Source organism: Amia ocellicauda, chromosome 7 (genome assembly GCF_036373705.1).
Source record: "Amia ocellicauda isolate fAmiCal2 chromosome 7, fAmiCal2.hap1, whole genome shotgun sequence".
NCBI classification, from domain to species: domain Eukaryota; kingdom Metazoa; phylum Chordata; class Actinopteri; order Amiiformes; family Amiidae; genus Amia; species Amia ocellicauda.
In genome coordinates, this window is record NC_089856.1 from 47,315,031 (window position 1) to 47,335,392 (window position 20,362).

At 43.6% G+C, this 20,362-nt stretch overlaps 2 protein-coding genes across 5 annotated transcripts; both read left to right on the plus strand.

Annotated features, from left to right (window-relative positions):
- Positions 1 to 483: 483 nt before the first annotated feature.
- Positions 484 to 11,411, plus strand: LOC136753702 (mitochondrial carnitine/acylcarnitine carrier protein). Its single transcript, XM_066710030.1, has 9 exons — positions 484 to 708; positions 3,845 to 3,937; positions 7,808 to 7,935; positions 8,247 to 8,337; positions 8,699 to 8,816; positions 9,167 to 9,239; positions 9,460 to 9,569; positions 10,145 to 10,266; positions 10,799 to 11,411. The coding sequence occupies exons 1-9, from the start codon at positions 598 to 600 to the stop codon at positions 10,859 to 10,861; spliced, it is 909 nt and encodes a 302-aa protein (XP_066566127.1). The 5' UTR covers positions 484 to 597; the 3' UTR covers positions 10,862 to 11,411.
- A 790-nt stretch (positions 11,412 to 12,201) lies between these two features.
- tafazzin (tafazzin, phospholipid-lysophospholipid transacylase) lies at positions 12,202 to 19,924 on the plus strand. Of its 4 annotated transcripts, none has more exons than XM_066710033.1 (12): positions 12,223 to 12,421; positions 13,525 to 13,564; positions 13,649 to 13,782; positions 14,317 to 14,445; positions 14,842 to 14,887; positions 15,005 to 15,090; positions 15,362 to 15,442; positions 15,841 to 15,882; positions 16,359 to 16,421; positions 16,896 to 16,948; positions 17,138 to 17,215; positions 17,429 to 19,924. In XM_066710033.1, exons 2-12 carry the CDS (start codon positions 13,539 to 13,541, stop codon positions 17,531 to 17,533), a joined length of 843 nt encoding a protein of 280 aa, XP_066566130.1. In that variant the 5' UTR covers positions 12,223 to 12,421; positions 13,525 to 13,538; the 3' UTR covers positions 17,534 to 19,924. The 4 variants fall into 4 exon arrangements, with proteins under 4 accessions (XP_066566133.1, XP_066566130.1, XP_066566132.1 ...); XM_066710034.1 differs by having other exon boundaries at positions 12,235 to 12,272; XM_066710036.1 differs by lacking the exon at positions 13,525 to 13,564 and having other exon boundaries at positions 12,202 to 12,272.
- Positions 19,925 to 20,362: the final 438 nt, after the last annotated feature.

Sequence of the window (20,362 nt, forward strand, 5' to 3'; positions counted from 1 at the left end):
GTACTAAGTCGAAGGGGTCAAATACTTATTTCCCTCATTAACATGCAAATCAATGTATAACTTTTTTGAAATGCGTTTTTCTGGATTTTGTTGTTGTTATTCTGTCTCTCACTGTTAAAATACACCTACCATTAAAATTATAGACTGATCATTTCTTTGTCAGTGGGCAAACGTACAAAATCAGCAGGGGATCAAATACTTTTTTCCCCCCACTGTATGTATGTATGTATGTATGTATGTATGTATGTGTGTGTGTGTGTGTGTGTGTGTGTGTGTGAGAGAGAGAGAGAGCCTACAGTTAAATGTTGCTTTTGTAAACGCGGCAGTGAATTTAAAACCGAAAGACCAGAGAACGCCTACTTCGATACCGTAGGTCACAGGGAGGGAGGGTAGAGAGAGATGGACAGATAGACAGAAAGAGGAGGTTAGTTTTCAACCATGACCCGTTTTGGGGACATAATTCGAGTGGGAGGGGTGGTGCGGGGTCGCGTTGGACACGTTTCACTTGCTCATCATTTTTCATTAATTAGGTTCACCGGAGGGATTCAGAGCTGTTTGGAGTTAAAGGGAGAAACTCGAGGGACAGTTGGCGAGATAATGGGAGATGTTAAAGTCCATCAGCCAGTGTCTCCAGTGAGGAACTTTTTTGCTGGGGGTGTCGGAGGAGCGTGCTTACTGCTGGCCGGACACCCGCTGGACACCATTAAGGTATACTGTTAATCTGTGATGTAAACCACTGAAAACAGACGCGTATGTTAATGGTTTAATGTATGAATAAATCGGTTTGTTGGTTAATTTAAATTGTGGAAATCAATATTTTTGTCTTGCAATGTTTCTTTCAGGTGTGTGCTAAATGTCAGAATAATAAAATAAAAGGTGTAAACGACGCTGTTCTGTGTATTGGACATCTGTGCTGGGGAAACACGCCGGACACTTCATTCTAGCCTGGACGGGCGGCGGATAGGACAGGAGAGGCAATGGTGGTGGACCGTCGATATTCGGATATATTGCCTTCACTTTCGGCTCCTTTCATTTTAGACAACCATTGCAAACCATTTTTTCCGTGCACGGTTGCATTGGGCAGGTTTGCAGGCTTTATAGGTCTCTAGGTCTCCAACTGCATTGCAGTAGACGAGTGACAAAGCGGCACAAGTTCACACTTCATTGCGGTGAAGGGATGTATGAAGTGTGAAGTTCTGGGCTGTAGGGGTTATAAGCCCACGAACCACCGAGGAACTTCTACTTGTGGTAATTGGGATACTTTCTCAAATGATATCCGCGACAGATGCGTTCAAATAAGTGTTGTCTATTCATAATCGCCAATTAAAATAATTGTAGTCTTCAAAGGAGTTTGCAATGTATTGAACGCTGATCGCAGCAAACGGATTATTCGCCCTGTATTTTTAAAGCAATTATAAACCCAGAAATGCTTCCAAGTTCCAGAAAATACTTTTAAAAATTGCATGGTGTTATGCAATGTAATTTGCTCTCTGTCGCCTTGAGAAAGGATCCAGTCAACAACTCCGCAAGGGGAGGAAGAGCGTGTATTTCGTTTCAAAGGGTTTTCTTCTTCCTCTGTCTGGCTGCAGAGTCTTGAGAAGCTTTGTCCCCCGAAAACAGCGGCCGGATGAACAAGCGCGTCTTTATGCTCTTCATCCCTCCGTCCCGCACAGCGGCGGCTGGGCTGCATGTGAGCGAAATGCCAAGCAAGCTGGAAAAAGTTCACACCACATCGTCTCACAACAAACCCAGACATGAGCATTTTAAATAACCCTGCAAGTTCGTCTTTCAACAAGGCGATAGGACGATCCCAATACAACCGTCGGAAACCACCAATGTGTATTATAAATATTCTGAAGGATTACAGAAATGCAACACTGCTCATTCTGCACACGTATTGGGAAAGGCGAAAAAAACAGCTGTAGAGAAAAGCGACGACACCTTTTCCCATTTTATGATGGGGAATCTTTCATGTCCTTCCTTTCAGTATTGAGAACTAACTCTCCCAACTATGGAGACATAACGCTGTTTTATTATCGCAATAAGCAGCTGTCTTATTGCTATAGGACACAGCCCATTATTGCTTATCTCACATACTTTGCTCTTTCCTTATCTAGAGAAATGCATGGTCACAGCTCTGCCAGGTCTTGTCCACAGTATCTGGGGATTGAGTTCAATCACCCGCCTTTCCTTGCTCTTCTGCTCAAGGACATAAGAAAACTGTAGGTGTCATTCAGACCTAAAGCTCCTGCGCAGTTACAGCTCTGTACACGCTTAAGGTGCCCACGTAGCAAGTGGCAATATTGTGGCGAAAAGGTTGAATCAGCCATAACATTATGACCACTGACAGGTGAATAACACTGATAATCTCGTTATCATGGCACCTGTCAGTGGGTGGGATATATTAGGCAGCAAGTGAACATTTTGTCCTCAAAGTTGATGTGTTAGATGCAGGAAAAATGGGCAGTGTAAGGATCTGAGCGACTTTGACAAGGGCTTTGTGATGGCTAGATGACTGGGTCAGAGCATCTCCAGAACTCAAATTGCTGAAAAAGTGAATGCTGGTTCTGATAGAAAGGTGTCAGAACACACAGTGCGTCGCAGTTTGTTGCGTATGGGGCTGCGTAGCCGCAGACCAGTCAGGGTGCCCATGCTGACCCCTGTCCACTGCCGAAAGCACCTACAATGGGCACGTGAGCATCAGAACTGGACCACGGAGCAATGGAAGAAGGTGGCCTGGTCTGATGAATCACGAGTTCAGGGTGTTGACTTTGCCTCCAAATTCCTCAGATCTCAATCCAATTGGGCATCTGTGGGATGTGCTGGACAAACAAGTCCGATCCATGGAGGCCCCACCTCGCAACTTACAGGACTTAAAGGATCTGCTGCTAACGTCTTGGTGCCAGATACCACAGCACACCTTCAGAGGTCTAGTGGAGTCCATGCCTCGACGGGTCAGGGCTGGTTTGGCGGCAAAAGGGGGACCTACACAATATTAGGCAGGTGGTCATAATGTTATGGCTGATCGGTGTATATTGTAGCATTCTGTGCTGTTTTGGGTTTGCCACTGTAGCAGCAATAGGCCTATTAGGAGGGAATGCAGGGTTTAATGCAACAAACTTTATATAACTGATAGTTTGACTGGAGCAACCCCTAACTGCTACAAACTCTCAAACTCTCTTTGCAACTCTCTTTTAATGTCTGATGTCCCCCAGCGGTAACTGTAGCACCCCTATTGATGTCCTTGTGCCCTGTGACTGGATCCCCCGATTATGGCGCACCCCTTGTTTACGTGCGAGGATAACCCGACCCTGGAACTAACATTTCCTGCTACCAAACTAAGCACACAAACTGTCCCACCCCCAACACAGACACAGTGCAGTCCCATATCACTACAATATGCACCCAGAGAGCCCTGAGTCTAGTTAGTTGGTTTAGATCACCCCAAAATCACCAGTTTGTAAAGCCTGGGATCACATGTTAATGACTGGCTGATTGAGTGCAGTCATATGTCCAGTGAAGAAAACTGTGGTCCCTAAGGGGCTGGAGGGTATTCAGGTGTTTGTTCCAAATGATTTGTAAATAAATGGCTGCCGTATACTGCTTGTTAATCGATCGGTATTAGATGCTTGTCCAGCCTTTACGAAGGGGGCGATTTCAAGAGTGATCTGTAAAACCTGTTGGACTGCAGCACCAGCACTGCACTGGGACCCCCTGATAAAGACATGTAACCAGGGTCTGGAGCAGTCAGGCATAATGGTGTGTGAGGGAGAGAGAGATAGAGAGAGAGAGAGAGAGAGAGAGAGAGAGAGTGACATGGTGTCTCTGTCTCTTTGACTGACAGGTTCGACTACAGACTCAACCCAAAGCTGCCTATGGACAGCATGTTGTCTACACAGGGACCATGGACTGTCTCAGGAGTACGGTGGCTCGAGAGGTGCGTTCCCACACCGTGAACAGCAGATGGCATTGTTATCAGTGAAGTATACTCGTTGTTTAACTATGGTGCCAAATCAACCAACAGTGTTTTCTTATTGCAGTGTTTACACACATATATATACACATGTATACACACACACACACCACACACTGTCTTGCAAAAGTATTCAGACCCTCTCATTGAATGGCAGCAGAGGGGTTGGCACTAGTGCCTCACAGCTCCTGCCCCCCAGGTTTGATTCCAGCCTTGGGTGGCTGTCTGTGTGGAGGATGTATGTTCTCCCTGTTGTAGAGGGAACATTTACTTTTATCATTTTCTTTATATGCTTTAAATATTGTTTCATGTTGTTATAATATTAATTGTTTAATTTTGTTAATTCAGTTCTGTCTATAAAGCAAATTGTTAGTTTGTATTTACCCCTATATGGGAGCTACTTTAATTATTAGCTAAAACATTTTGGTCTGTAGCTTCTTACTAGGGATGCTACAGAAAGTCATGTTACCCTGCCTCTGCCTTATGGTTCATTGTTTCTTGAATTGTATACAGCTATTGTCTTTTGAGAACTTAAACAACAACTGTATTAGTATGCATGGGGTAACCTGAAGTCACACAAATGTATTTTCATGGGATGTGGTGAATTTGATTGAGAAGGCTGTAACCTATTGTCTATCGAAATATACAAGGGGGTTTCTTACAGCTCACATCTCTAGTTCTTTCTCTTTACTTCATGTGGAGGAGAGCTGTGAGTTAACTTTATTTATTATTTATAATGAAATTATCACCTTCCATAGGATAGAAGACAGAGGATTGGAGGGCTGTTTGTATTCAGTCTTAGGCACTTTTTGTCAATATAAACTAATTGTAGTAGACCAGAGGAGAGACACTGTGCATTTGTAACAAGTTTGTTGTTTCTCTGTTTTGTGAACTGGTTGTGTTTGTACAGTCTCTTTACTGTAGCAGGTGAAAGAGAGTCAAATCCTATGGGTCACATGGTGAGGTGTGCAAAACTGTTTCTTTTACTGTAGCGTGGGAAAGAGTATAAAAACCTGATCACTAGAGGTGGATTGGGTGAGTATGTAACTCAGAGTTTACGAGTCACATGATGCGGTGCAAAAACTCTCTTTACAAGTAGCGGCTGGAAGAGAGAAAAATAAGTCATAGTTTAGAACACCACTAAATTTTCATGGGTGACATAACAGAGTACCTGTTAGAGAAAAATGAAAAGACAATGAAACGGATGAAGAAGGAGGGCTGGGATCCGGAGTGGCTGCCAGAGCAACACATCCAGTGGTGGAAAGAGCAGAAGAAAGACAAGAAAAATATGGGTGTAGTGATTATGTGTAATGCATCACAAAAGGAAACTAATACAACAAATGAATAAGAAAGTATGGACAGAGAGAGAAGGGATATTAGTAAGTCAGATGGAGGTTAAGGAATTAAAAGTGGAAAATATTAAGTTGAAAAAGGAGTTAAGGCAGGCTAGAAAGACAACTGGAATTGCTGGTATAAATAAGTGTTAAGTAAAAGGCAGTAATAGAGTAAATTGAGATAAACTTAGATGAAAAGACCTGAAGTGTGCGGGTTTATATGATGATGATGATGATGATGATATTGATTTGGGATTCAGATGAAGAACCTTTAATTGAAAGTTCTGGGTCAGAAGAGGAAGAGCCAGCGCAGGCTGTAGGGGTGTAAATTATCACAGAGGCCTGGCAGAGCTGGTGAAGGAGCGCAGGCAGCAACAGCGACAGAAAAGGGCAGGACAGCAGGCTATGGCCCAGGAGGGATTGGAAGAAAACTAAATCAATCAATCAATCAATTTTTATTTGTATAGCGCATTTCGCGGGGTAGCCACAGAGTGCTTTACAGACTGGTAAACGTACAACATTTAAATAATAAATCATTTAGACACGGGGGAGAGAAAAACAAAAAAACTCCTATGGATGGCATGTAGGAGAAACTGAAACTCTGGGGGTCCACGGCTTAGGGCCTAGGCCTAATGGTTGCTTCCCTCCAGGCAGTATAGTTATTACAGTAGCAAGGAGATCTGAAAGCTCTTGATCGGTGCTGCTGGCTGTGGTCTTCCCTCTGGAGGAGGCCTCTCGCCGGCCATCGGGGGTGGGGGGGGTTGGACCATCAACAGCATTTGGGAGGCGATGGTTCGTCAGACCTTGTGTATGGATGCCCCATTGGCCCTCCGTGGTGGGGTGCCCCGGAGGGGGTTAAATGGAGAGCAGGAAGATATTGAAGTTCCCCTTTACCTCTTGGAAAATTAAGCTATAGGGGAGAAGCTCCCACCAATAAATAAATAAATAAACTGATTTTTGGGTTAAGCTGAATGCACTAACAACTAGATCAATGGGCAGTAGTCCTAACCAAAACAGACCCTGAATTATGAAATAATATGTCAGAAAATGTGCGTAAGACCAGTTATTTGACGGTGGCTGGGCAAACAGATGCACAGCGATTACATTGAAAACCGGAGTTACTGCTGGGACACGAAATGTGTGAACAGATTGGTCCTTAATACAGGTTAAAAACAGACGGTGAAACCGCTTTTGAATATGCTGAGAGAAAGTGGAGTGTGTATCATGATTACAGTAGAATACCAAACGCAACACATAAAGATCATGGCTGCTTGCTAAAATTGCTAAAACGGGGATTCAGTCCACATATACAAAAGGAATTATTGTTAGGTGTTAATCCGGGAGATACCTTTGATACTATCGTAACATGGGCAGGATCAGTAGAATCAATGCAGAGTGAGCAGAAAGTGGGTCAAATTGCAGCAGTAATGCAAGACAAAGGCAAGGGGTTCACTGGTAAGTGTGTGGAAAATAGGACACGACAGAATAGTGCACAGAAAAGACCAACACACCTGTATGCCAGAACTGTAATAGAGAGGGGGTAGAAAATAATAATGCCCCCCCTACTAATTACGACCGAAGGACAAGGGCGCCACAAATGAAACACCCCCCTGCACCCCCATTAGCGCCAGCCTCCCCCTGTTACTGTGGACAAAACACCATCAGCACCCCATCCTCCCCCCCAGTGTGAACAATCTCCACTCGGCCACCCCAGTGAAAATGTTCTGGAAATGCCACTGGAGGTGGATGTACCTGTGTAGCGACACTTGCAGTGCAGTATGCTAATCGACAACAATGATGGTTCAGTGTCTCTGTTACAAACTGTCCCTTACCAACTATGAATATTTTATAAACATCAAAGGTGTGGGAGGAGAAACAACAAATGCTTCCAATTTAGTGTTAATAGAATAAGGAGGTGTACATATTGTGTGTAAAATTTGTTTGTAATATTAATTAAGGAAGAAGTCTTGGATATATATGTTAAAAGAGGTAGGTGTTTTAATTTTTCTGGGAAAGTGATAACTGGTTCAGAGAGCAGACAGCAGTATTGATTGCTAGGCAAAACAAATATTCAAATCAAGGAAGGTAGTAAAATATGTTTACATTTTTTAGAGTAAAATAATGTTGGAAATTTCTTTCCATCATCAGAGCTCTGGAATGGTAAAATGTCTGTGAACTGAAACCATAGCCAATTTTCACCAGTTTACAAACGAGAGGAGGCCATTCGAACCATTGTACAGTAGATATAGTTTAGCTATGTCTTCCATTGTGGAGCTCAAATACTGTCCTTTACTAACATTTCATTAACAACTGTCCTCCACTGTCCTATACATGGCCATGAATGCCAGTGTCAGTGTGTCCTCCTCTGCATTTGCCAGCACACAAGAGTGGCTGAATATAGACTCACATGCACCTCCTACCCGGTGTTATTGTAGGTAGACAAGTCTGTGAACCAGCTGTAGATGCATCAATGACCCCCTCTTAACTCTCTCTGTGTCAGGGCATGCGGGGGCTCTATAAAGGCATGGCAGCCCCACTGGCTGGGGTGTCCCCCATGATGGCCATCGGTTTCTTTGGGTTCGGTCTGGGGAAGCGACTGCAGCAGCGAGACCCGGACAGCCCCCTCACGTGAGTCTCCAGTAGGCATGGGTGGGACGGATTTCACATCACTGCCAGAGAGGAGAGAAGGGCTTGGCTTTCAATGCTTTACCCAGGCTGAGAGTCAATCGTGTGCTTTGCAATGGAACCCGTTAGTCATGACCGCTACACAAGATCAGACCCCAGCGCCTCCGAGTGTCTCTGTATGACTGTTGGAGTACTGTTTGGTATTCCTCATTTGTGTTTTTTGTTATTCCACTACACATGAGAACCTACAGCATGTGTGGAGTAACACCATTTTCATCGGCATGAGCTGAACATGACCCTCTGTCTCCACTCAGATACCCACAGATCTACGCAGCTGGGATGCTGTCGGGCATTTGCACTACGGTCATCGTGGCACCGGGGGAGAGGATTAAGTGTCTTCTGCAGGTAAGGGGGGGAGCTGATCAGCTTTGAGCCAATTAAACTACCTGAAACCCAGCTTCACTTCCCACTCTCAGCCCGTGTGACCTGACCATAACGAACTGCAGTCCGGTGGCAATCCTGCCCTTCCCAAACTGGCAAGAGAAGTTTACCATCATGCTAAACCAACACCAGGGACAGGATAGTGCGCACACCCACCTGGCACAACCATGGCTGCAGTGCCACCTAGAGGCGATCAGTCATCTCTGCCATTCACACACTCAGACCCCTTCTGCTCAGCCTGTTGAATTCAGACCAGCTGGAGGCCACCTCCAGCCCAGTGCGTTCACAGTATTGTGACCGTAAGAGCCGTCCTGCACTGTTTCAGGTGCAGTCTACCTCCGGCCTGAGGAAGTATTCTGGTCCAGTGGACTGTGCTGTCCAGCTGTACAAACAGCAGGGGATTCGAAGTGTTTACAAGGGCACCGTCCTCACGCTCATGAGAGGTACGTTCTCCAAACACAAATAATACTATACAAATACAAAATAATAATAATCAAGAATGGATGTGTTCTGTTTTTAATTTTAGATAAATTTGTTTGTTTAACGGAGGTAAAAGGTCATTACCAAACCCCCTCTGAGGAACTAGTTTCTTCACTTCAGATAACCAAGGATTCATCCACAACCCAGTGTTTTCTGCTGTACTTATTAGATCCTTTGTACAGATACAAGTACATCAGTTAGAAGACTGGCATGGTTAAAATTTTCCCATAAAACCTGCTGAATTATCTCCCCCACCCCTAGCACGAGGGCTGTACCCCCCAGCTCAAACCAATGCTTCTCTTTATACACACAGACGTGCCCTCTACCGGTGTCTACTTCATGAGTTATGAGCTGTTGAAGAACACGCTGACTCCCACAGGTCAGAGGTGAGCGGCTTGTCTTCAGCACATCCTTATACTGGACAGTGGACAGTGTGGGGATCAATGTAAGGATCTCCAGTTGGTCCCTCTACATTACACACCTGGCCCTCTGTATTATATTGCATGTCTTTGTTCTGGTTAAGCCTCCATTATTTGAGTAACCGACTTGAGTGAACACAGTTGAGTTGAAGAGGAATGATGACCTTTCCCCCTCTTTGGATTTCAGCGTTGACGAGCTGAGCATTCCCAGAATCCTCTTTGCTGGGGGCATGGCGGGCATCTGTAACTGGGCCGTGGCGATACCCGCTGACGTCCTCAAGTCCATCACCCAGACAGGTAGGATACGCAAGGCGCTGTTCACAATTGTTAACCCCCCACCAACTCCTCCAGTACAAAGCTGTGTCTAACCCTGGTCTAGGAGTCCCCCTCCAGCAAGTGCTTAATTGTGTCGACAAGATGGGTGTGCTGTACTGCTCTGAGTAAGGCTCGGGTCCGAGGGGAAGATGAATTCTGATGTGCTTAGATCAATGCCAACCTCATGGACATGGAAGAAAAACATATAGCTCCTAATATATAAACATTTGTTTCTTGCCTTTCATGTCCATGTGTAGAGCTGCCTTTTTTCCGTGCTTTGTTTTTAATCCCGTTACTGGAAACGTGTTCTAAGAGCAACCCGCATGCCAACAGTAGAGTTCGGTCAGCAATGCACCGCTTAAATAAATACACTGCAAGCCCATCTGGCAAAAAAGGCCAGGACATCATCTGTGTAACACTGCTGTTGCCATTCAGCCTCTTCAAATTACATTGCAGTTACAGTGGGACATATGGCGCTACCGAACGCCCTGAACATACGCCGCCTGTGAGATCTGGTGCCTGAGGTTGTGCTAACTGGCCCCTGCTTGCCTCCCCAGCCCCGGAAGGGAAGTACTCTGGATTCCGGGATGTACTCCGCGAGCTGGTGAGAGAGGAAGGCCTGCGCTCCCTGTACAAGGGCTTCAGTGCCGTGATGCTGCGAGCCTTTCCTGCCAACGCGGTAAACATCCACGCCAATTCCCAGACCCATTATTCAGAGTATTCAGAGTATGGACCGCTTGTTTCTACTTTTAATGAATAATGTATTAAGAAGTGGCACCTGACACTTGCCTCTCATGCTGCCTGAACCCTGCCCCACTTTCGTCACACTCGTGGAGCAGAGCATTTTAACCCTGTCCTTCTGAAACAGCAGTGTCTTTCTGCCTATGCATACTATAGAAGTGCCTAAGTGTGTATATTTACTATCTAGCCACCTGTATATCCTTATACACTTCTATGTATGAAGCAGTATTTATCTGCATTTGATTATTAGCATTTTTATCAATTTTGCACTTCAAAACTAAAGAACTGTTCATGTTCATGCACCAGGTATATTACTGCTGTTATGAGCAATTTTCCCTAGGGATAATTCAGGTCACTTAAATATAGGTGTCAGGATACAGCTGTTACCATTGGTTCACTGTGCTTTTTATGTACATAAGAGAATGACACCATTAAATCAAACCTATGCAAATAACTTTTTTTTCCTCCAGGCTTGCTTCTTGGGGTTTGAAGTCTCTCTGAAGTTCCTGAACTGGCTGGCTCCAGATTACTGAAGGCAAAGGTCATGACCTCCTTGACACCTGCCAGTCCTCGTGTTCAGCCCAATGAACTTTTACTGGAGATCCTTAAAATCAAATCCTGTTCATAGTAGAACAGGATTATTATTTTAACCAAGGTGCCCCTTAACCAATTAATCCATAAAGTCAAAGTCTATAAAAAAAACTTGGCCTGTGGATGTTTCAAAACAATGGTTTATTAATTATAGAAAATAATCATCAACAATTGCATACAGATTGAATTGCAAATGTTTGTTAATTTGTATGTGCACTGGATAGATTCATGTGTCTTAATTGTTGTTTTTACATGTTTTATGGTACTTCTATTTTTAAAGTATGTTAATGTATTTGAAAATGTGCAGATATGACCACGAATGTGTTATTTAATTGTCTGAGTCTGATAGGTGTGTGCAACAGCAAAGGCTGTACTTCAGAAGTTGTTTATAACATGGTCAACAGTGTGAACTGTTTTAAACTGCTTTGTTTTGGAATGCTTAAACAAATAAAAAAGACCCTTCCTTGGCAATAAACTATTGCTTGTAAAGACTTCTTGGCTTGTGGACTCGTTCCTGAAAATATTCAATTGAAAATATGAATTGTTTATGACATCACAATCCTTTGTGGATGTTGTACTGCTGTGGAAATGATTGTGTGTAAATGCTCTGCCCATGTACGGTATACACCTGATCAGTGACGTTTTCAAAACAGTAACAAGGTCATGACTGGAAACCTCCTTTAGCCTAGGTCACTTAACACAGGGGCGTCACAAGGGGGTAGGCATCCAAGGCAATTGCCTGGGGCCCCGGGCTGAGGGGGGGCCCCCAAATGGGAAGCCCCCCCCACCGCTCTCATGGGAGAAAACTCCACCGCACCCCCCCCACGGCTTCACCATCAGGATTTATTTTGCCTGGGCCTCCACATTCCCTAGAATCGCCTCTGACTATACATATACATACACAAGCATACTCCATTAAACAAGACCGTTAACAAGCATGCAGACACACAGTCCAGCTGCAACATTTCGCAATGGATTTATTCAACACCATTTGTTATGTTACCACTGATGACTCGCATGTACAGTATGAGGGTTTACATGGTGCAGCAGTGTGAATTCAAACTACATTACCCACAATTCGAGCTATGCGTAGATAAATCCTATGTCCGACATCGTTCCATCATTCTTTATATATTGTGGTGAGAGAATGGAATGAAAATTAAAAGTCAATCTCTCTCTCTCTCTCTCTCTCTCTCTTTCTCCCCCCACCCCGCACACTTGAACCCGTATAGCCAATGTCATGTCTGTAGCTACACTGGACTACATTCCCCACCATGCCCCATTCCCGCGCACGTCATTTCCTGCCTGTGCCAGAGCGCTGTTGTTCGACTCTGCTTTAGCTGTAATCGGAAGGTGAGATTTATGTTTTCTCATCTTTAGTGTCATCTAGGAGATTCAAATTTCAGTTGGTTACATTTAAGACTACTTTAATCAGGATGCATTGAAAAAGAGAGGGATGCGGTATTAAGACAATACAAAACTGGTGTTTTGCATTGGTTAGGGTGAGTTCCTGTTTAACTATTGCTTAAATTAACGTCTAATTGTAATGAATGCCTTTAATGAGACTTGCAGTTGTTTTAAATGACTTCTGTGCGTAAATCCACTGTGTGTCTTGCTTTGGCTGCTGGCTGTGGTCGTGTGTGCGCTTTCTGTCCTGTCTGATTGAAGTTTGCAGTCCAGTCCCGCGGCAGATCAGAGGGCGAGGCGGTCACTTTGATCTTCCGTCTAGTTTCAGATTCCGCGTAACTGTGTTACTGCGCTTGATCAATGATACAGTTGCCATTGCAATGTATATGTGTACATGGTAGCTGTCATTCATAATGTGAAAATTATGTGAAATGCATTTAATTAGTATTATTGGACTTCATAGAGTTACACAGTCGGTCTTATTGACACTATTGCTGCCATGGTGTGTCGCCTTCCGCTAAAATACTTTGATTAAGCAGCATACAAGCCAGTCACTGAAATTAGTTAAATTGTGCGTTTTGGATCTTGGCACTGAATGCAGTCTCTCTGGACTGACCAGTGGTTATTCTTGGCAACAACGACGACAAAAAATCGATTGATATATTAAAAAAAACCACACGTGTTACATGCTGCAGCACAGTGCGAATAAAAACACGGATTGTGATGAGATCAGGAAGATTTTAGCTGCGTAAGAAAGTGGGGAAACGGGGGTGTAGACTCTGAGGGAGACTTCAAGGGATTATCCACTGTGATGTCTCTGTGGCATGGCCTCGCTGCATGTAATGCGTGAAGTGTTTATGCCCGTGTCTAGTCCAGAAACAAGAGCAGGAGCTGGACAGTGAAGTGAAGACCCAGGGCAGTAACATTTATTTGTAAGGCTTGCATTGTATTGCATGGCATCTGCATCTGTTTTTTGTTAAAGGTCCTGCATGCCTATATACAGGAGGTTACATCAAGTTCATTACCTTATACTCCAGAGTTGAAGCTGGACTCTCTGTATACTGTATATTAATTATGTCTGCTACTGTCTATCTACTATCTACTATACTACTAGAGATGGCTGTTTTTCCCCTCTGTGTTTCAGCTCAATCCCTATCTATTTCTTTCTTTCTTGTGTTGTGTGAAACCGCTTGCCTAGGAACTATACATGACATGCACCCCAGAAGAGACCAGCCAAAGTAAGTACGGCTAGGTCTTTTTGCAGGACTTGGGAGAAGCATGCCTTGAGCTCCCCTTGGTAACATGGCCGCCTTGTTTTGCAGCCTGCAGGAGAGCAGGAGAGCGGCAATGCCCCTGGAGGTGAAATGGCCCTTCCCGCAGTGTCCCCGTCTGCCCTGGAAGATCTCCAGCACTGTGGTCATGGGGTTAGTGGGCTCCTACAGTTACCTCTGGACCAGTGAGTCAACAGAATGTACTTTCTTATTACTAAAGGCAGGGCTGTACTGAAGGGTCCGTTCCCAACCTTGGAAAGTATCGGAACACATCATGGAAGAAGGTTTGAACCTTCCACTGTATAAATAATTGGTGACCTCGCTGTAACTGTTGAGATTTGATTGAAAGTCCTGTTTTAATTGTTAATCCGTACAAATTAACTCAAGAACTCAGTGCAGTTAAAGCAGCCGTTATTAATATACACAAAAAATACAACACGGTGCCGGGCAGAGCAGTGTAGGAATTGAGAAGCACATTTTTAACCAGAGGTACAGCACAGGGGGACTGAATCTCTTTCGTGGGCAGGGTTAAGAATTGCTGTCAATTGATCCGTTTGCATTTACTGATAAGTGGGAATCTGGCTGAAGCCATGTGTAATGGCAACTTCTAAGGGGTTTTACTGTACCTGACGTGTGGGTGTCTGGCGTGTTGCTTGGGACTTCATTTTTTGTGTCTAATGCTTCTCTCTCTCTCTCTCTCTCTCTCTCTCTCTCTTCAGAGTACTTCAACTGTGTGACCGTCCACAATCAGGATGTCCTCTTTGATCTGATTGACAACCGCCCCCCCAGCACCCCCCTCATCACCCTCGCCAATCACGAGTCTTGCATGGACGACCCTCACCTGTGGGGTAATGTTTCGGTCTTGCGAAAAATATGCGTTCTTCAAATACGGTCCTGTAGGTCCACTGGCCAGCAGCTTTTCTATCTTTAATTAATTAATTAATTAATTAATTAATTAATTAATTAATTAATTAATTAGATGTCCGACTCTTGTATTCGATTGACAAAGAATACAAAATAGAGTTAGCAGATACAAATTACTTTGATTGGGGCTACCTAACTTCTCTCGGTTTTATTAAATGATTGAAAAGCAAAAAGTGTCAAAATATGGTTGAAGGCCCATCCCACAATCGGATATTAAAACGGCAAACTTCGAGCACTACGGTTTCCTTGTCTTAGGCCAGTTTAATATCCATTTCTAAAGTGGATACATGTTGCATTGTGAATGTCTCTTTCTCTTGCAGGTATTCTGAAGCTGCGTCACCTCTGGAATCTGAACAAGATGAGGTGGTAAGTGGTTTTCGTTGAAGTTCAGAGGGCAGTGTGTCCTGACAGTGGTATTGTCTTCACGCAGACAGGTTTGTTATTCAGTGGCTTCTACGCATTCATTTGTATGTTTTCCCCCAGGACTCCCGCAGCCTCGGACATCTGCTTCACTAAAGAGCTGCACTCTCGCTTCTTCAGCCGAGGGAAGTGTGTCCCAGTGTGTCGAGGTGAGCACATATAAACACAGCATTAATTTTTTCAACTGAAACTGCTGAGAACATAAGTGCCATTAGAGTCTTCTCCTTACTATTTATTAATGTAGGATGGATTACTAACAAAAGTAAGATCTTTGGACCAATCTTATTCCTTCGGGAGGTAGTTGCTGTTTGATCCGATGGTTTCATCCAGCCGTCTCTTCTCCCTGCTGCGTCAGTCCGCCTCAGAAAGATCTAACTCTGCTGTTCCTTCTCTGTATAAATGGGCTTATCTGTCTTCCAGGGGATGGGGTCTACCAGAAGGGAATGGACTTCATTCTGGAGAAACTCAACAGTGGGGAATGGATTCACATCTTCCCAGAGGGTAATGCGATACTTACATTATTCCCAAGCTATTCTCATGGGCCTGACATACAGGTACTTTGTGTCACTTCCTGTCTCCCCACTGGATCTTGCGTATGTGTCAGTTACATCTGCGTTTCCCAACCTTCCCAAGCCTAAGTCACACCTACTTAACATTACATTGTGTTTGTGACACAGCCTTGAAGTTTATTGATCAATTTAGGGTCACATTGCAACCTGTGGCTGCATAGAAATCAGTGGGGTGGCTGTGAAGCCTTGACTCACCCCCTATATTGCAGTGTATCAAAGAGCAGTGATGCAAATCTGGCTTTAATTATTTTGCTTAACTTGTCGCATGCCGTAAGTAAAAGCACAGTTGCTTTAATAAGTGTGTATTTTGTGTTTTTGCCCCCCCTACAGGAAAAATAAACATGACACAAGATTTGATCAGGTTGAAATGGGGTAAGTACGAGTTCCTTGCTAGAAATTAGGATCGCTTTCCAGCAGCTGGTGTAAAGGTTAGATAGAGCGGATGTGCTGGTGACGTCACCCTGAATTTAAATTTGATTAAGCAAGAGTATTGAGTAAAGTATTTTACTGGTAATCCCCCAAAAATCTAATATGTTAGACAGGTTATGTAGAGCAGTTATCGTGTTTCTATATTAGGCATTTGAAAAGCGCATGTTGCTGAAGTCCACATTACGCAACTTATACAAATCTTGCTACGGTAGTTTCATTTTTTTAGGTGTCTGTGGGTTGTAGGATCTCCTTATATTGTAAGGGAAGTCATGGGATTATAGCATGGGTCCCATGGGTATAGCATGTTTGGATGGGGTTTTCTGGGGGGAAGGGTGACCCTGCCATGGACAGAAGTTAAAGACCAGTGTTTGGGATTGCACTGCGAGCTGAACATCACTGTGGGATTGGCTTTCTTTCAGGGGTGGGTCGCTTGATAGCAGAGTGCACTCTGAACCCGGTGATTCTTCCTCTGTGGCACGTGGGTGAGTAGAGAGGGTCTGTGTATTAGCCCTGCCTTCGTCAAGTCACTGGGCAAGATGCATAGTACTGTGGTTTCATGTTGTATGTAAAAGTATAAAATCCAGTATGATGAGGCAATTGAAAGAGGTGGGAATCAAGACTCCCTAAATTGTCTCGAAGGAGAAACTTTCACCAAGACCAATTAAAAAAAGACCCTCACCGAATCTCTGTAGTAAATTTCTTACACTAGAACTTTTGTAAAATCTGGCGAGGTGAGATTTATAAAGCATGACTAACTGCCACATTTATACTGCACACTTAAGCTGAACACTAGTATGAATACTTCCTACTGATCTCAGTTGAAAGATGAATCCGTAATGCAATGAAAGGCAGTCTGGAAATCGCGTCTTGGAGGCACTAATGCATCGAATGGCTCTGTCTTGGTACTAATAATCTTGTGATCTTTTGTGTTTTTTTTTTTTTTCTTTCTTCACTAGGAATGAGTGACATTCTTCCAAACAATCCTCCCTACATTCCTCGTGTTGGTCAGGTAGGCCTCATCTCCTGTGCACAGACCTGGGTGTTACTAGAAGGCGTTATTGCGTGTATTAGATTGAAATCTGTAGTTCTTCTCTTAACGGTGTTCTAAAGATGCACATTTGATGTATTGCATTGTTATTCTTCTCCTTATATTTATTTTTTGTTTCACACACACATATATTTTGTATCCTTGTTGCAGAAAATAACAATTCTGGTTGGGAAGCCATTCACCTTGAAACACCTGGTGGAGTCTCTGAAATCCGAAAACAAGAATCCGGTAAGCGCGGTTAACGATCGCTCCCCTTCATTCCCGCACAGAATTCCCCTCCACGATAAAATCTCACTGCTAAGTGACCTAACATTGCAACAAACTGGGGATGCAATGAGTTTGTTTCTTAAAAGGGGTACACATTAGACATGGGGGCACAAATTACTGTCTATATCCCCCATTCATGTGCCTTTATGGACATCTTTTTCCTCGGCTCTTCAGGTTGAGATGAGGAAAGCCCTGACCGACTTCATCCAGGATGAGTTCCGCACCCTGAAGACCCAGGCCGAGTCTCTCCACCAGCGGCTACAGACCACCAGGCAATAGCCGGGCTTCGGACGAGGCTCCTGTCCCTCGCTGCATGCGTGCATGTCGGGGCGGGAAGAGGTGAAAGGAGGCCACGCGAAGCGTGTATTCACAAACCAGCCGGCGTTTGTACCGGTTCCTTTACTGAATCCGACGCACAACGGTCCGTAGCTCAGCATTCAAAATCTATGGCCACAAAAGGACTCTAGTGAAGATTCCCCCTGGCTGTGCAATTTAAGTCTTGGTTGATTTCAATGGTGTTGCGACACATTGAAGTGATAATGCTTGTTAAGGGAAAAGGTGTATTATAACCTTTTATTCAGTACATCAGGTATTTGTTTAGTAAAAAACAAAACACAGAAGTTTAGCCAAGCCTTTGGTCCAGAAGCCTGGCTGATTTGAGAGAGCAATCAAAGAAATGAAGGGAAAGGACTCTGCGGGCTCTTGACCTTCAAGCCAAAGTCTACCGTTTTTAACCTAACCCAACCAATGTGTAATTTTCTTAATGTGTATGTAATGATATAATAATGAAGAAGGAATGTGTGGAGCTCATCTCCAGTCAGTCGAGTCTTTCAGGTTTTTAGCGGCATGCTCACAGATTCCTTCTGTGAAAACTGATCTGGAACAGGTTGACTTAAGAGTCTGTCTGCCATCGCCACCTGCCATTAAAACTGCAACGAGAGCTGCGTTGACCCCGGTCCGTTTCTCAATTAAATCACAGAGACAGCCGAGCCTATCTAGAACTGTTGCAAAGATTGATCATGGCTAACCAATAACTTAATGTTTTTTGCTTTGTTTTCCCTCACGTTGTTTCCCTGTTTGAAATGTAATATTGAAGTATGCAATGTGGATTTAGCAGGGACAAAAAGCACAAACCATGAAACTGCAGTATGAACAGCCACGCATGGGCATGTGTGCTCCTATGCAGAACCTCACACTATAATAGCTGGAGAATGAGTCCTTGTCTTTGGCTTGCCTAGTATATCCTGCAGGAGCAGTTGGTCTGTCTGAGTGGCTTTTTCTACTCTGCACCACACCGACAATCAAAAGCCTACTTGACACTCTGAGTGACTGGACGAGTTTTATAGAGGCATTCACCCAACTGCAATGTTGACATGGGCAAGTTTTGTAATGTAGCGGTTTTCACACGACACCATCTAATCCCGGGTTGAGTGGATCGTGTGCCGTGTTGTTCACGTTGACCTTGTGCTACAATACACGGGTTGAGATTTGTCCCAGGGTTGGATTCGACCGTATTCACACAATATATCATTAACCCAGGTCGACCACCAAGTATCTCCTCAAGCTCTTTATAAAATGACAGGTTTTTTGCTCACTGCTCGATCGATTAACATTGTAATGTTTAACTTAATTTTTTTTCTTTGTTTTAATTTTCTTGTGGCACTGAGACTCTCTTCTGTCGGACCCGGCGCTCCACAAGTGTTGTGTGAACACTTTTAAATTGTTTTGTTCCATCCATCTGTCGCTGGATATTTTAAGTTGCCCACAACATGACCAACTCCTGGACTTCACTCTCACACCACAGCACTCTTCCAGTTTTTATTTACAGACACACGCAGACTCATGACCCTTGCCACTTGTTGTTTATGTTGCGTAACCCTGTACAATTAATATGAACGTGTTTAACCCTGAGGTGAGGTTTTGTCCCGGGTGGGAAAGCTCGACCCTGGTCTCTATCAGGTTGAGTTCACCCTGGCTTCAGAGTTTCATCTTGGGTTGAACATGACAATGTGAAAGCACTTGATTTTCGCTCCGGGGGTCGTCCCTGGTTCAACTGTCTAGTGTGAAAGCAGCTTCTTTGTGTTTAAAGAATGGATTCAGTCTAAATAAATAAAAATATTATTCTCCTTGAATAACAAAGTCATTATCTTTAAATCTGGGGTGGAAGGGTGTGGGTCAAGGTGTCAAAATGTAACCAGCCAACCTACAGAGACTGTTAACATACTAACAAAGTCACGTGACTCCTCAGTGTTTTCTCATAAGCAAAGAAAAATCCCACCACTTTTTTTTTCCTGTGTGGAAAGGCTGGTTATTTTTTCCATGTATAAACCTGTGATTCAGGACTTGGTAATTGAATACAGAGACCCAAAATGTAAACCACAGCAATCTGATCCTAATTAATAGTGGAGAATGAGGGGGAGCTCAACAGTGTCTGCCACAGGAAGAATGTTACTGGGGATTCTGACTATTTTACTTTTTCATTTTCTATATGAAAGATTTTATAACATGGATGTATTTACCTTGATCACGTAGGCCATGGTCTATAGATAGATGTATTATGTAACTGAATGAAGACATGAACTGCCTTAATGGAGTCAATCCTGCTGAATTGAATTGAACCTACATTGTTCCTACTGTATCAATAAAAGATGGACATTTATGATTATAAAAGCAGTGTATCTGTGAGTCAAGCTTTGGGCTTCTGTGTACAAGGGGTGGGTGAGGTTTCATATCTCTTTTGTGCATATCCTTCATTTTTTTGCAGGCTTCTGCCCCTTTTTTGCTGGAAAGATTTTATTTTGGTAGGGAGATTTGGAAGTTGTGAATTAGGAACAGGCAATAAATGCTCTGCCTTTGGAATTTGTGAAAGCGACAATCATATCACTGTTTTTTCATTATTTTAATATAAATGAATGATTTAGTATCTCGTTGCTATGTTTTAGTATTTCTACACGTCCCGTATATACCAATTTTATTTCTCTGGAGGTAGTGTCTATCAGAATTTCAAATAATAATATTAATAATGTTGAGAGATTTCTGAGAACATCTAAAAAAAAAAAAGTTACAATAATTAAGTCTATATACTTGATTTCTGTCAGCAATAACAAG